A 15553-nucleotide genomic window follows, 5' to 3' on the forward strand; every position below is an offset into this window, starting at 1 on the left:
CAAACTACTGAGAAAGTGAAGCAAATACAAGAGAAGATGAGGACGTCACAGAGTCGACAGAAGAGTTATGCTGACACACGACGGAGAGAGTTAGAGTTTGAGGCGGGAGACCATGTGTTTCTTCGCGTGACACCAACTACCGGAGTGGGAAGAGCGATAAAGTCGAGGAAGCTGACACCGAAGTTCATTGGACCGTATCAGATTATCGAGCGAGTCGGTAAAGTAGCTTATCGGATTGCGTTGCCACCTTTTCTTTCCAAGATTCATGATGTGCTACACGTATCACAATTGAGGAAGTATATTCCTGATCCCTCTCACATCATCAAGGAAGATGATATTCAGCTTAGAGACAACTTGTCTTTTGAAGTGGCACCAATGAGGATTGAGGAACGTAGGATCAAGCAGTTGAGAAACAAGCAGGTTCCTCTGGTAAAAGTGATTTGGAACCAAGTCACGGGCGATGCTACTTGGGAACTAGAAGAGAGGATGAAGGAACAGTATCCGGAACTCTTCACTGAGCCTTAAGTTTCGAGGACGAAACTTTCTTTTTGGGGGGTAGTATTGTAAGACCTGGATTTTCAGAACAAGCTAATTTCCGACTCACGCGTAGAATCAGTGTAAGCGTGACAGGAGTTTGATATTTGAGAAAGATTAATGAAGAAGAAAGTTCAGGAATTGCTTGAGGAATGTTGCGTAGTCATTTTAGGAATTAGAGCGAGTCGTCTGCACACCCGCCTTATGGCAAGCGTGTCCAGAATAGGCTAATTTCGCTTTAGAGCAACGTTTTAAGTGAGATTTCGAATCCTTGGAAAATTTAAAGATTTTCTTTATTTTTCCTTCGACCAGCGTTTCATTTCGGAACTCTGGACTGTACGCACGATAGGTTTCACTTTTCGGATGTCCGCCGACGCTAATTTCTTTGCTTCGAAACCCTATTTTCGAGCAATGGATGAAGACTTTTTCTATTCGGGACTTCTAACGAAGATTCCGTCCGCGTTGCCAGATTTGTTTCGACATTTCCAATCTTTCTTCAGTTGGAAGTTTTGTCGTTTGAGCATCACAGCAAAAAGTAGTTTTTCGGGGCAGATTAACCGACACCGCTTTTGAGTTTTTCGATATCGTTTTTCCCAAATCCTAGATATTTGTTTTGAGTTCTGGAATTCTGACGCCAGAATCTCTCTTAGAATTTCTCGGTGATCGTGCTGCAAAAATCGGAATCGCGAAATTTTCATTTTCCCGCGATTTCACCCGCCTATAAATAGCGCGAAAAAGCAAAATCCTCTCATTTTCTTTCCATTTGTGGCTGATTTCGTGGGGAGCAAGGGGGGAGGAGATTTCCGCGAAAACTTGACCAATCTTCGCGCAGTTCGTCCCTACTTCTAGGTATCGAGGTAACTATCATGAATCCTGCCTCTGATTTCTGTTTCTGCTGAGTTTCTGAAGTCGTTTCTGTGCTCTAAGTTTTGAGCTTTTTCTAAAATTGTCCGATTTCTCTGATTTCTCGCTTGGGTTATGTTCCTTATGTTCCCCTGAGTCTAAAACCTCTGTCAGTAAACTCTGATTGCGATTCAGTTGTCCAGGATCTGAAAAATTGACTCAAAACTCTTTTTGTCTCACATTTCGAAACTTTATTGTCGAAAAGACTTAATCTGACTTCGTGCCTTTAGGATTTGTTGTCACGGATATCATGAGGATCGTTGCTGTCAAATTTGTTTTCCGAACTGATAACTTTGAAGTTTTGAGCCTTTATTTTGGACCAAAATGCCCCTGGATAGTCGTATTTCGACCCGATTGTCCGAAAATTGTTCCGACAATTTCTTTGCCTTAGTTTTACCCTAAAACTACCTTGTGAATTGATTTAGATCGAAGAAAAAGTTCGAAAACCCTATTTTCCATAGTGGCCGAAACCTAATTGCTTGGGTACCGTGTCCAAAAATAATTTTTGGGTCTCTATGACTTGAGCCATTGCGTAGCTCTTTCAATTGTCGAAATTTTGGCGCCGGTTTCGTGTCATTCTGAGTTCTGTAGCTCGAGTTATGCTCGTTTTAGCGAACGAAGTCTCTGTTGTCAATTTGTGCCTAAATAGGAACTCTGAAGCTTAGAGGCTTTCTTTACGATTTCGATTAGTATTAGTAGATCGTGTTGCTCCTAGTGAAGCTTGTGTTGATGATTGTGTTTTCTTTGTTCTAGGTTCGCAATTTCCATGCCCAACTTCTACTCACGAAGGTAAGGGTAACTCGGTTTTAGAGCGTCTTTGAGTCTTGCATGCTTTTATCGCACTGCCTGTGTTTGAGATGAAGATGTTTATATTGATTGGCAGATGATTATGATTATTATGCTGAATTTGGAAAATGTTTTCTGAGAGGCTTCGGCCGTTTACTGGTTTCTGTCATTACTGCTTCCTAGAGGATGGAACATGTGGTTACTTTGGATTGGTCCTTGGTTGGGCTTTGTTGTTGTCTGACTTGGCATATAGGGCTTGAGTCAAGTGGCGATGAGGAGGTGTGTCCTATCATTGTCCCGTCTTGTGTGACGTTAAGTGGCAATGAGGAGGTGTGTCCTATCATTGTCCCGTCTTGTGAGACGCTAAGTGGCAATTAGGAGGTTTGTCCTATGATTGTCCCATCTTGCGAGATGCTAAGTGGCGATCAGGAGGTGTGTCCTATGATTGTCCCGTCTTGTGTGACGTTAAGTGGCGATTAGGAGGTGTGTCCTATGATTGTCCCGTCATGTATGACGTTATAAGTGGCGATGAGGAGGTGTGTCCTATCATTGTCCCGTCTTGAGAGACGATATTGATCGATCCATTTTGTTAGCAGCATATAGTTGCATTATAGGGAACTAACACCTGACCCTATGTTGTTGGATTTTCGTATTGGTTTATTGATATCTGATTTGATGTTACATTGTTGAGGTTATTATTATCTGAGTCCAATTTATGTTTAAGTTGTTGATATATGAGTTGAGTTATGTTGCTAGTTATTTACCATGTCAGGTAATTAAATTCGAACAGCATGATTTTTCTCTTTTATACATGGTAATTGCATGGAGTTAACCCTTTCTATTTGCTACTTGTTGTTTGGGCGCTTAACGCTATTAGGCGATGGAGATCCTTCCGCCGAGGCATAGCTACTCGAGTTGGAGATCGAGTTGTAAGCGGTGGAGTAGAGGTATGAGAAGCAGCTTTGCTTCTCTTCTTGTGGATTATGTTGGAGTCTCTTTTACTTTATGAGAACTCTGTTATTAAAGTCTTGCTTCCGCCACTGTTAAAGTGCGCATGTTTATTCTGAACCTTACTTATGGTATTGTAAACTATTATTACTGTATATCGGGAAACAAGTTATCTAAATAAAGTTATGGTATGTTTCCAACCTTTTAGCCGAAGTGTTTAGTTGTTTTACAGAAAAAAAATTCCCTTGGTTTTTAGGGATTGCAGATTGGTCCTTAGACTTTGTTAGGTTACTAATGTGACTCCTCAGTTGAGAAATTGGGGTGTTACACCCATGATGAGAAGGATTGTTTCTCAACATATTTTATATATATATATATATCTCGAAAAAATAAGTTCATCATATTTCATTCTTAACATGTAGAATGTAGTGTGGTATTATATAGTAAGGAATGATTCCATACTTATGAGAAACAATTGCTAATCACTCGATAAACTATCAGAAGAGGGTGTAATGCATTGATCTTGATTACAAAGCCATCTAGAAGCAGGGTCATGCTATGATGTTAAAGAAATTAAACTTGATGATATCAATGGAAGAACTAAGGGTTTACTTTACGCGCATAGTCGGGTGAAGGATCTAGTCGGGTTTCCAGGATGATTCGAACTCAACCCTTTAAAATTTGTGACGGGGTCCATATATGTCTACTCGAACAGTAGCCCTCTAGCTCTAGGTATGCATGAGAGTCGATTCCTAGAGATATGAAAGTTATGAACTGATTTAGGAATAGGAAATTGTTGATTAGCCTTTAATCGTCAGCAATAGGTCGTTTAAGATTTAGGGTGACTATTGCGTTGTTTGAGTTCGAAACCGACTACTGAAAAAAACAACCTTCTCACTCTAACCTTCACCTCAAGTGATGGTAAGTTGAAGTCAATTTTTAGACTCTGACGCTCAAGTTAGTAAGTGAGTGGAAAGCCGTAGAGAAGTTATGAAGTGTGTGTGCTTTTTGTTCTTTTATGGCTCTCTGGCGGGATGCATTAGCTTAGCTTTTCTTTAGGGTTTTCTTTTATCACATGTAACCAAAAAAACTAACAAGTGTATGCATTGCTCCATCCCTTAATCATGAGGTTGGAGGTTTGATCATCACCTATAAAATTAAAACACATTAGGACTATTGTCTAGAGAGAGGGGATTAATCACTCTCCTCTAAATACAAACTCACATTGAAACGAATCATAAACGTGATTAAACCATTCTTGGCCTTCAAAGGAATCGATTATTATAACAAAACCCTTGTTGTTCTTCCAAGGGCTTAAGCTTTTCAAAGCACAAAATGGCGTCCATCATATCCCACAAGACCAACCAGCTTCGCTACGCTACTCGCGTTCTCTGCTCACATCTTCTTCGCCATGGCAGACCCACCACCACGCTTTCTCACCATCTCCACTTTTCATCTCATCACCCTCACCTGGTTAACTTTCCTTTCCTTTATTTTCTATCAATATTATTCACCCAATAGAAGAAGAACAAAAAATCCAGTTTTTTATTCTTTTTTGGATGCAATTTGTTCATAAAGTTTATTGCTTTGACCCTATTTATTGTTGTTGTTTTCTCATTTCAATTGGGTTAGTTCCAATTTTCATTATGTGTCACTTTATGTTGAATTTCTAGGTTGGGAATCAAGGTTTTGGTAATGGGGTTTTGGTGATGTGTCAGAGGTTTCTATCTAGTGCTGCTGCTGATTCTAATCAAGAAAAACCTGCATCAGATAACTCCTCAAAGGATGATTCTGGTCAAGGAAAAGAGTCTGGAGGAGAACAGGATCAGAAAAGTGATGCTGGGAAATCTATCCGCGGATCGGTGTGTATCTGAAGTTATTGTAGCAATGGAGTTCTACTTCCTTGAGCATTTTTTTTTAATTTAAATTTTGTAAGATGGGGTTAGTTAGACTCATGAGCTAATTTTGCTTTGTCTGCTGCAGCCTATTTCATGGTTGAGCTTTGTTTTGCTGGTTTTAACTGGAGCGGGAGTGGTATTTTACTATGACAGAGAAAAGAAACGACATATTGAAGGTAGATTACTATGGTGAGTTGAACATTTTGTGATTATGCATGTGGAGGTAACCTGAGAGTCATGTCATGGTTGTTTGGATTCTAAGTTAGGCATGGTTTGCTTATATTATGATATGTTTATTTTGAAGGGATTCTAACGTATTTGATTTTATAAAACCATAGCAGGGTAAAATCTAGTTCCAGGATGAGGATATATCATGCCACATCTTTGTTTCTTAGGAGTAGTATGAAAACAAATCAGATCAATCATCAAATAGTTCTATTTGCTGTTGCATTTGAATCTGATTCTGAAGTATCATGGATATTTTTTTTCATTTACTGATTAAAGTTTTATTGCTGTAGACATAAATAATGCTTCAGAGGCAGTGAAGCATGGACCTTCCGCGGGAAAAGCTGCAATTGGGGGTCCATTTCACCTTACCAACCATCATGGGAAGCGCGTTACTGAAAAGGACTTCTTGGGAAAGTGGACAGTGATGTATTTTGGATTTACTCACTGCCCAGATATCTGCCCTGATGAACTTCAGAAGTTAGCAGTTGCAGTTGATAAAATAAGTAAGCTTTTGTTGGTGATTTGCTGGTGTGTTGCAAACTGAGTTTTATACATTTCAGAGCAAGATACTCTCTAGTTCTCATTATCGCAATCGATAAACTCTTGTGATTAATACACCATGTGATGTCTGAAATAGTGAACTCATGAGAGGCAAATGCCTGGGGTTGAGGTTTGAAGGAAATAATGATTAATATGAAATTTCAAGTGCTTCCTTGGCAAATCGATTTAACCTTTGGATGGATTTTTTTTTCCTTCCTCTAAGCACACGAGAGCTATGCCAACTCCTATACATGTCGGGACATATATAGTTAATGCATAGTTTATTATGAGAGTGAGAAGACTTATTATGAAGTTTGACCATTGTATCTTGCATGAGTTGTCAAGGTTTAAAGACAACTTGAAAAAACATATTATAGTTTTTCTAATCTTAATGTTTGATCTTGTGATCAAGCTATATTGTACTAATGGTGATCAATCCTTGTCTACATTGGTTCCGTGCAGAGGAGAAATCTGGAATTGAAATTGTGCCAGTTTTTATCTCTGTTGATCCTGAGAGGGATACCGTTGAGCAAGTCAGTGAATACGTCAAAGGTGATTGTTTCGTCCTTCCTAAATTACATTTGTATCTATTCATTAGTTTTTCTTTCTTAAAGGAGGGAAGGTTATTGAGATATGTAATGGTTACTGAATTCTGAGGTCATTGTGTTATTTTGTATTTTTTTCAGAATTTCATCCAAAGTTAATTGGATTAACTGGTAGCTCAGATGAGATAAAGAGCGTAGCTCGTGCATATCGTGTTTATTACATGAAGACAGCAGAAGAGGACTCAGATTATCTTGTTGATCACTCCATAGTTATGTATGTAATTTTGTTTCTACTTCATATATACTATATTTTGCTTGGATTTGGTTCCTTAAAGTGAATTTATCATTTTAGAGAGAGATGTGATGAATAATCGACAGTTGAGATTGTGATCATATATGTATGCACATGAATACAATTATACAAACAATAAAGTTTGAATCTCAACAATTGATTTTTCAATCAATGGCAATAGCTCTTTTCCCTCCATTAAGTTCCTCACTTTAAAAGAGCTAAATCCATTATGTTTCACCTCACCAATTTCTCTCGCTGCTTTATACTAACAGTGTATGAATTTGCAATCTTGATCATTGAAAATGAAATTTGTTATTTATTGAATCTTTGACATTTTTCCATGGATAGGAGAGTAATGAATCTAATGATTATGGAGGTAACATCTGTAATACCCATCAGAACAAATTCTTAAATCGTAGTAACTTTGGTCAAACTGCATTGCTAGCAGATTTGAACAATTCTTGTAAAATTCAATTTCAATTTAATCTATTACTATTAGTATCAATCATAGCCATATAAATATATAATATCATTTTCCTGATTACCCATATCCGTTGATCCCCTTTCCAATTATGCTTATGCGTTTTCCTTGTTATCAGTGCATATGTAATTTTATGTACAGTTGCATCTGCTGGATTATATAGCTTTCACGTAGGATGATTATTGTAGAAAATGAACTCTATTCTGATAATGGGATCATTCTTTCCAGGTACTTGATGGGGCCTGACATGAATTATGTAAAGTTTTTCGGCAAGAACAATGATGCTGACTCACTTGCTGATGGAATAGTTAAAGAGATAAAGCAGTATAAGAATTAATTATAGCCCCATTTCTTCTTTGTGCGAACGAAGTTGTCATTGATTTTTGCCACTATGATAGAAAACTAGAGTAAGTCTAGATATACTTCTGAAGGCTCGTTCCTTTTCAGGTGATTTTGGAGATTTAACAGTTTTAAGAGGGCAACCTAATGATGTCATTTGTTCAATTGTTCTGATTGTACTTGAATCTCAATAATATAAACCGTTAAATATAATACTATTTTAGTGATGGCTTCAGATTTTGAAGTGTGGTTGCCCCAGTTAGAACTGAAATGAGGAAAATTTACGATCTTCTTCTTTCCGATATCTCTTCTCCCCTTTCAAGATAGAACTATGTTGAAACCTAGATCACCATTTGATCTGTCGGTACTCCGTCCACCGCTACCACCATAGGTCTTCATCGAGTTCTTTGCTCAATCGCTGCGTTGATTCCCAAAGCTCTTCATTCTTTGCTAACAGTAGTAACTCTTATTACCCATCATCTTCCTCTCCGGCTGAGCACACCATCTACCCATTGATTTCCCCCTACACAACCTAGCTGACCAATGAACACCGCACTCAACAAGCCTTTTCCAGCGCGTCACCCTCCATCTTGAAGTCGTTTGGATCCACCATCTCTCCATTTGAGCTCAGCCATGCATTCCAAGTTCTCTTATTCTCCTTCTCCAGTTCTCCGTAATCTTGCCATGGTCACTTGGATATCTCTCTTCCATGGTGTTGCGAATGCTAGCTCTCACTCCCTGAGATCTAGAGGTTCCAAGGGACTCTTCTCTTGAGATCTGTAATTTGTTTGGTAAGTGGATGAACAAAATGTTCCTTTTGTTGTTTATTTTTCTTAATGTTAGTAGTTTATGTTATTATAAATAGAATTATTTATAGTTATTTAACTAAATCGATAATTTTCCGATTTTTTTGAGGAATATAAATAATATTATTTGCAAAATTATTACATGTTTAACTATATTCATAATTTGTATACAATAAAATATGCGAATAAGTTATTCTATTTATCATAAATTTATAATTTTATTGATAAAAATTTATCATAAATTAAGATAATAATAAATTTTTTAAGTTTCAAGTCAATTTGTATACAATAAAATATATGAATAAGTTATTCTATTTAATCTATTTTTATGCTTAATCAAATTTTAAACATGATAGGGAGACATGTAATTAATCATATGATCTTGTTATGTCTATTTTGTATTTACTAAACACAATGCACATAAAAAAGATGTCTTGTTTGATTCTGTTACGTTTCGTTTTTCCCCTGTTGTCTTGTTCAGTTTCCTAATGATACCTAAGGGTCAGACATAATTGATTTAGAGGGAAAATTAGGTTAGTGATTTATAGAAATCTATCAAAAATAAGTTAATCTTAAATTAATTAGGTAAAATGGTTTTAATTAGTGTTAATATTAATAATTAATAAAAAAATTGAGTAATTAAGGAAAGAGTTCAGAAGTTAAATGAAATGAAATTTTTTTGTGATTAGACTAAAATGACATTTTGACATGTTTCTACCCTTTTCACTTCTAACTTTGTTGTGTCATAAAGTAAAGTACAGACAAGTATCACTCCCTAGATTCGGGTCGGAAAGAAACCGATTTGACCCATACATTAGATACATGACATCATGTGTTCACTTTAATAAATTTATCATCGTTCATTCAATACGACCAAAAAGTTCGATAACCCAACTCTCTCTCTTGTTTCTCAGTGCCATCTTCGTAGCTCAATGGCTTCCCTAGTCAACATGGTTTCTGTTTCACCAAGAATACTATCACCCACAACCACAAGAGCCCCTTCAGTTCAATCACGCCCTGTTCTGTCACCGTTTTCTGATTCGTTTACCAGTAGGTTGATTCAATACAGTGAACTGTTGTGTGCTTCAGATACCCTTTTGGATTTTTTTCTGTATTCCCATATCCAATGTGCTAACCGATCATGCTTCTTCATAGTTTCTTAGCAACCAACATGGTTATAGTTTTCATTTTTGTAAGTGGGTCTGAAATTCTTGGTGTTTATGTGGACATTGCAGGGAGAAGATTAACAGTTAGAGCAGCAGAAACTGATGCAAATGAAGGTTTTTTGGGGTTTTGTGGTTTATTTATTATCTGCCCATTTCTTATTATTGTGTATTTCTCACAAAGTTTTATGTTTTTTTTTGGTTGTTGTGTGGGGGTGGTCCGTGGTTGGGCAGTTAAATCTCAGGCACCGGATAAGGCACCAGCTAAAAATGGTTCAGCCTTCAATCAGCTTCTTGGTATCAAAGGAGCTTCTCAAGAAACAGTGAGTTTACTGAAACCATGTTGCAGTTTATTTCCATTCTATGGTGTGGATTTGTTGCTTAGATGGGAAATTATGTTTTCGATGTTCAGTGGATGGTTGCATGAAATGTTGAAATGAAAAAATTGGATGGTTTAGTGGATCCAGGATTCTGTAGGATGAGTAATTTCTTCAGCCACTTAAATTTGAGAAGTAGGTGCTTAAGAACAAATAACAGAAACTGTTATCGTTTTTGTGGGGATGGGATACTGTGAATTATTACTGAAGAAGGTCCATTAATTTCCAGTTTGAATGAAATTTTGTAGACTTAATCTACTGCATAAGAACTTTCCATCCAACTGTTTGACTATCACCTTTGAACCCGTAGCCAAAGTCAACACTCACCACCATCAAGGTGTTAGTTTCCATTCAAACCTAGTTTGGCCTCTTTTCTGTTGCATGTAAAAAAAAGCATTCCCAATTGTAATTGTTGACATGAAGGAAGAAGTCTACATGGAGATTCTACAAGGGGTAGATATAGATTTAGGTAATATTGTGATCACTGGAGACTATTTTTGAGATAGACCGTTTAAAGAAGTCCGTAGCAGAGGAATTTGGGTGAAAGAACCTTGGCAACTTATGGTAATTTCTTGACGTAGAAGTAGCATGGGAGGGTATTTCTTTTTCTGAAAGCAAGTATACACAGGCGTTCTTGACAAAACAGATATGTTGGGGGTGTAAACCTGCAGAAACTTCTTTGGAATTTTAACTACATACTTGGTCTCGAACTAGAAAGTTTCCTGGATGACGCTGGGATTTATTATAGGATTGCAGGCATATTGAAATCAAACTAGTCTGGATATATCATAATAGGAGGATGATTGGGAGTGAATCCTCGTTGTCAGGTCTCTTAGGAGAAGGCTCCAAGTGAAGTTCTCCTGCAAATGCCCTATGGAAAACAGAACAGAGAAGGCTCTGTGTTCTTAAGCATTTTTCAGGAAAACTGAAATCTACAATTTTAGGACCTTGTCCCCAAATAGTTTTGACCAATCAAATCAAGTACAAAAGATCAGGAATTAGAACATCATTTCCTAATACGCTAAATTAGAGAAGCAAAATAGGCCTAGTTAAACTAAACAAGGAGACAAAGATTTTTCCCAATATGGTTACGATTTGAATATTTTGAATCACATGGAGGTAAACACATGACTAACAACTATTGCTTGACTACCTCTGTTTTTTTTTTAAAAAAAGGCACTTCCTCCCTCTGGAATGAATTATTGCATATTTCTGTTGCTATAGAAATTACTGGTTTTCCAAATGACTATTCTATTTTGCTCCTAAAGTGTGTAATATGAGATTATGCTGGTTGCTATATTGAAGTACAGGTGGAATGTTGGCCAGCTAAAATATCATGTATTCTTGGTAAACAAACTGATTTGAATGTCAAATGCTAAATTGAATTCTTAACACCATATAGGAAATGCCTTCATCCTGTTTTTAGCAAACTCTTCCAAATCTGCCTCCCACAATATTTTTTTTATCGGCCAATTTTTATTTATTTTTCCTGGGGAGAGGTTTTTTATTCCCTGCACCTGCCTCCCACAATGTATACTAATAATCTAAATATGTGTCTTTTACAATCCATCAATGTCTACTAATCTATTTTTGTTTTAATATATGTCATTGCAAATTTAGTTTTGTGTATATAGACACAGTAACTGAGTAAGTATAACTTTGGTTCTCAATTAATTACAATAACATATGCAGGTTTATTGAGTTATTGCATTAAAAAATAATATAACAATCAGATAACTGTTTTTGAAAAATCTGTATTTGATCATTCATTGTGTAATCTATTGTGCAGAATAAATGGAAGATTCGTCTTCAACTCACAAAGCCTGTAACTTGGCCTCCATTAGTTTGGGGTGTAGTTTGTGGTGCTGCTGCTTCTGGTATTAAATTTTAGCATAAGATTAAAATTTGACATGCATGGTAAACAAAAAAATTGGTCCTTCTTTTTACTATGATAATTGTTTAGAAACATTCATTTTATAGTCCTATTTAATGCTTCATCGTCAGGGTATACATTCATGTATGCGATTCGATACACCTTGTCAATATTCTGAACCAACTATGCCCTTTGGGGCTTGGGCAGGAAATTTCGAGTGGAACTTTGAGGATGTTGCTAAATCAATCATGTGCATGATGATGTCTGGCCCATTCCTGACAGGATATACACAGGTAGTACTTTTTGTTGATGTAGAGTTTTATCAGCTGCTATTGGATGGGAGTATAAACTTACATAACATTGAATTGTGGGCTGTTAATTGTAGACTCTGAATGATTGGTATGACAGAGAAATCGATGCAATAAATGAACCTTATAGACCAATTCCTTCTGGGGCAATATCTGAAAATGAGGTATCATCTAAATCTGAGACTATATGTTCTTTCCTTTTGTTACTTTCTTTGTTTTTTTATTTACTTTCATTTTTTGGCTCAAATTTCCGCAGGTAATCACACAAATATGGGTGCTGCTACTAGGAGGTCTTACCTTTGCTGGTATATTGGACATATGGGTGGGTACTGTAAACAATAACCCCATGATCCATCTCTTGACTGTAAATTATTAGAAGCATGATTGCTAAATTCTTCTTTACAGGCAGGGCATGATTTCCCTATAGTTTTTTACCTTGCTCTGGGTGGATCCCTGCTGTCATACATATATTCTGCACCTCCTTTAAAGGTAATTCTTTTACAAATTTCTTCATGTTTTTAATATTTTCTATTCATTTTGCCTTTAATGGTCATTTGACTAAGTTCTACATGTTTCTCTAGTTAAAACAAAATGGATGGATCGGAAACTTTGCCCTTGGAGCAAGTTACATTAGTTTGCCATGGTGTGGTATCTTCTACTTTGATAAGCACTAGTTGTTATATGTTTAAACTGTTATCCTTATGAACATTTAGTGTATTGTTAATATGAGTTGCTGAACATGAATAGTACCTAGCTCTTATTTGCAAGATGCAACTGATAGGCCAATGAAATATTTTTTTAAGAATATTTTAAAAATTTAATAAAAAAGTTATAGCTATTAGATGGAATTTACTTTTGGAATATGATAAGTATTTCAGTAAAAGATTAACTAGGGTAACCCTGAGCCATTTCATGCACAAAGAATTTGATAAGAACCTTAGGAGAACCATACCATAAAGCTAGCCGCTGCTAGTCCAATGTGGGACCCAAATCCTATACCTTGCAATCGGTTCTTAACAGCTGCACAGCCCCGGCGCCCACACAGGGGTGGCTGTGCACTAGCCCTTTCACTAGTTTGGGCAAACACTGCAATGCCGGTGTCACCACCGGCGCTGTAGTTAGAGAGCCCAGGGCCTTATAGACCCCACATTATAATCCTATACTTCCAATGAGGGACCCAAGTCCCATGCCTTGAGCATGTTTGGATATCAGTTGGTTGAACTCAAAAAAACCAATTTCCTCTTCCCAACACATAAAAGCCAATGGAACCAAATGGATGGATTGAGGGAATGTACTTTTACTTGTTTTCAAATTTTAAGCAAACTCGCACCTTGCAATTGAGTCTTATCAGAATTATGATTAATCTGATCTTATTTGATTTCCTTGGGAGTTCATTTATCTGATTTGCACTGTGTTTCAAAGGGCTTGATCAATTTCTCATTGACAGGTGGGCTGGCCAGGCTTTGTTTGGAACTCTTACACCAGACATAATTGTTCTCACACTCCTATACAGCATAGCTGGAGTAAGTAGCATGTTACTTTGCACTTTGTTAGATTGATAATGTGTCAAACTGTTACCTTAGACTAGTTGTTAATCCTGTTGGTGATTTGCTGTATCACATTGCAGTTGGGAATTGCCATTGTCAATGACTTCAAAAGTGTTGAAGGGGATAGAGCTCTAGGACTTCAGGTATACTATATCATTATCCTTTCCAATACATCTAAACTCACTTTTATTGTCAATGACTTCTACTTTTAAGTGTTCCAGAAATTTTAATCATTGAAGTAGCTGCTGATTTTTCTATTGGCAATCTTCTTTGAATAGTCTCTTCCAGTTGCTTTTGGTTCTGAAACAGCAAAATGGATATGTGTTGGCGCAATTGACATTACACAATTATCTATCGCTGGTAAATTTTGATCCCCTTGTACTCTATATAGTGATTTGACTGTTCTTCAGGATACTAAAACAAAAAGTTGGAAACTTTTCACCTTAATCATCATCCTTCTACTATTTATTACTTGTGGATATTCAACAACAACAAAAACCTTATCCCACTTGTGGATATGTAGAGATTAATTAAATTTCAGATGAAAACGGAAAATGACACATCTTGATGTGCTACTTCAACAAAAAGTGTCCCTAGATATGCATTTTTTCTGTTGTTAAACTTCATAACTGATTAAACGAGCTCAAAGTTCTGGTAAAGCTGTACTTTTATAGCAACCAAGAGTTAATTTTTGAATTAGAAACCAAAACTGGGTCTGCATTCAAAGAACTTTACTGATATTTTACGGTTTCAGGATATCTACTTGGGGCTGGCAAACCGTATTATGCGTTGGCTTTAGTTGGCCTAATAGCTCCACAAGTCTTTTTTCAGGTAAAGTACACACAGTGGCATGCATGATGTTAGAAAATTAATTGCAATCATGTTACATAACGATTTAGAGATAAGATCTTCTAAATTGTTATTTCTAAATTCGTGTTAGCATCTCATTGGTCTTATCATCTTGTGCCTTGCAGTTCAAGTACTTCCTCAAGGACCCTGTGAAATATGATGTTAAATATCAGGTATATATAACCACTTAGTGCCTATTTATTTGCTAAAAATATTTTCGGTTACAGTTAAATAAAAGTGAGTTTAGATGTATTGGAATGTGTGCAATCCTGTTTTGAGTATTTTTCTATCAAGTGAAAGTGGGTTTTTAAAATATAATTTTATCAAAAACTTGATTTTACCCCATATTTTACTCAATTTTAAAACAAATAGACCCTAAGTATATGTTTGTTTTGACATTGGACGTTTTGCCTACAACTTGTTCCTTATGGAAATTCTTACTGACAGAAGAACGCCTTAGATTTCAGCTTCTAAGCTTATATACATCAGCATTACAATTTAGTGGGGGAAACGATACCACCGTCATGTGAAACCATTATGAATAGATCTAGCATGTTATTAATTATGCCTTTCATGTTTCCAGGCTAGTGCTCAGCCATTTCTGGTGCTCGGACTATTAGTTACTGCTCTAGCCACTAGTCACTGATCTCAACACATGAACTAAAAAAATAAAGGATTGCCAGACAGAAGGAAATTCTAAAATCTATGGCTCTGGTTAGGACATTGAAGATATGGGCCATAGTTCTGCATACAGGGAGTTTCATCAAGTACTTGTGTTTTTTCCCTCTAATTTTTGTTTTTGTTCTGTCTTATAATTCAAGTTTTTGATGATTTGTAAGTTTAGCTTGAGAAGAGTTTCTCATTAGGAAGCTATAAAAGACAATTGTACAAACTAAAAAATATTGAAATCCCTTTTGCGGTTTTTCATCAATATAGTCTACGATTTAGCTGTGATTTCTTGGTTCTAGAGGTCAATTTTTTTCACAAGGCCCCTCAAAAAAACTTAATGGAACTCATGTTTAAAGATAAGAAAACATCTATTAAGTATGAAAAAGTGCCCCACTGGCAGTTTAGCACTTTTACGACATCAGTTTAAGATAAAACCTATCTCTAAAGTTCCTAAACCTGAAACACTA

General features: G+C 36.5%; 2 protein-coding genes and 1 long non-coding RNA gene across 3 annotated transcripts; all 3 read left to right on the forward strand.

The window, feature by feature from the left end:
• Window positions 1-1301: 1301 nt before the first annotated feature.
• On the forward strand, window positions 1302-3409 carry LOC130732248 (uncharacterized). Its single transcript, XR_009016982.1, has 3 exons — window positions 1302-1391; window positions 2191-2226; window positions 3101-3409. It is a non-coding gene; the product is annotated as an uncharacterized LOC130732248 (long non-coding RNA).
• A 956-nt stretch (window positions 3410-4365) lies between these two features.
• LOC130727963 (protein SCO1 homolog 1, mitochondrial) lies at window positions 4366-7729 on the forward strand. The gene is made up of 7 exons (XM_057579277.1): window positions 4366-4644; window positions 4845-5033; window positions 5155-5245; window positions 5588-5800; window positions 6300-6389; window positions 6524-6656; window positions 7384-7729. The coding sequence occupies exons 1-7, from the start codon at window positions 4507-4509 to the stop codon at window positions 7490-7492; spliced, it is 963 nt and encodes a 320-aa protein (XP_057435260.1). The 5' UTR covers window positions 4366-4506; the 3' UTR covers window positions 7493-7729.
• Window positions 7730-9160: 1431 nt separating this feature from the next.
• LOC130727964 (chlorophyll synthase, chloroplastic) lies at window positions 9161-15371 on the forward strand. Its single transcript, XM_057579278.1, has 15 exons — window positions 9161-9350; window positions 9536-9580; window positions 9698-9786; window positions 11630-11717; window positions 11921-12006; window positions 12099-12185; window positions 12278-12343; window positions 12427-12510; window positions 12603-12664; window positions 13469-13544; window positions 13649-13711; window positions 13847-13928; window positions 14323-14399; window positions 14543-14590; window positions 15001-15371. Exons 1-15 carry the CDS (start codon window positions 9233-9235, stop codon window positions 15061-15063), a joined length of 1134 nt encoding a protein of 377 aa, XP_057435261.1. The 5' UTR covers window positions 9161-9232; the 3' UTR covers window positions 15064-15371.
• The last annotated feature ends 182 nt before the right edge of the window (window positions 15372-15553 follow it).

This window comes from Lotus japonicus, chromosome 1 (genome assembly GCF_012489685.1).
Source record: "Lotus japonicus ecotype B-129 chromosome 1, LjGifu_v1.2".
Lineage (NCBI taxonomy): Eukaryota > Viridiplantae > Streptophyta > Magnoliopsida > Fabales > Fabaceae > Lotus > Lotus japonicus.

Coding starts and splice junctions, on each gene's coding strand:
- LOC130727964 (XM_057579278.1), top strand. CDS start 9,233: ATGGCTTCCCTAGTCAACATGGTTTCTGTTTCACCAAGAATACTATCA. Junction 12,186..12,277: donor GGGCAATATCTGAAAATGAG/GTATCATCTAAA, acceptor AAATTTCCGCAG/GTAATCACACAAATATGGGT. Junction 12,511..12,602: donor ATTCTGCACCTCCTTTAAAG/GTAATTCTTTTA, acceptor ATGTTTCTCTAG/TTAAAACAAAATGGATGGAT.
- LOC130727963 (XM_057579277.1), top strand. CDS start 4,507: ATGGCGTCCATCATATCCCACAAGACCAACCAGCTTCGCTACGCTACT. Junction 4,645..4,844: donor CATCTCATCACCCTCACCTG/GTTAACTTTCCT, acceptor TTGAATTTCTAG/GTTGGGAATCAAGGTTTTGG. Junction 5,034..5,154: donor GGAAATCTATCCGCGGATCG/GTGTGTATCTGA, acceptor TGTCTGCTGCAG/CCTATTTCATGGTTGAGCTT.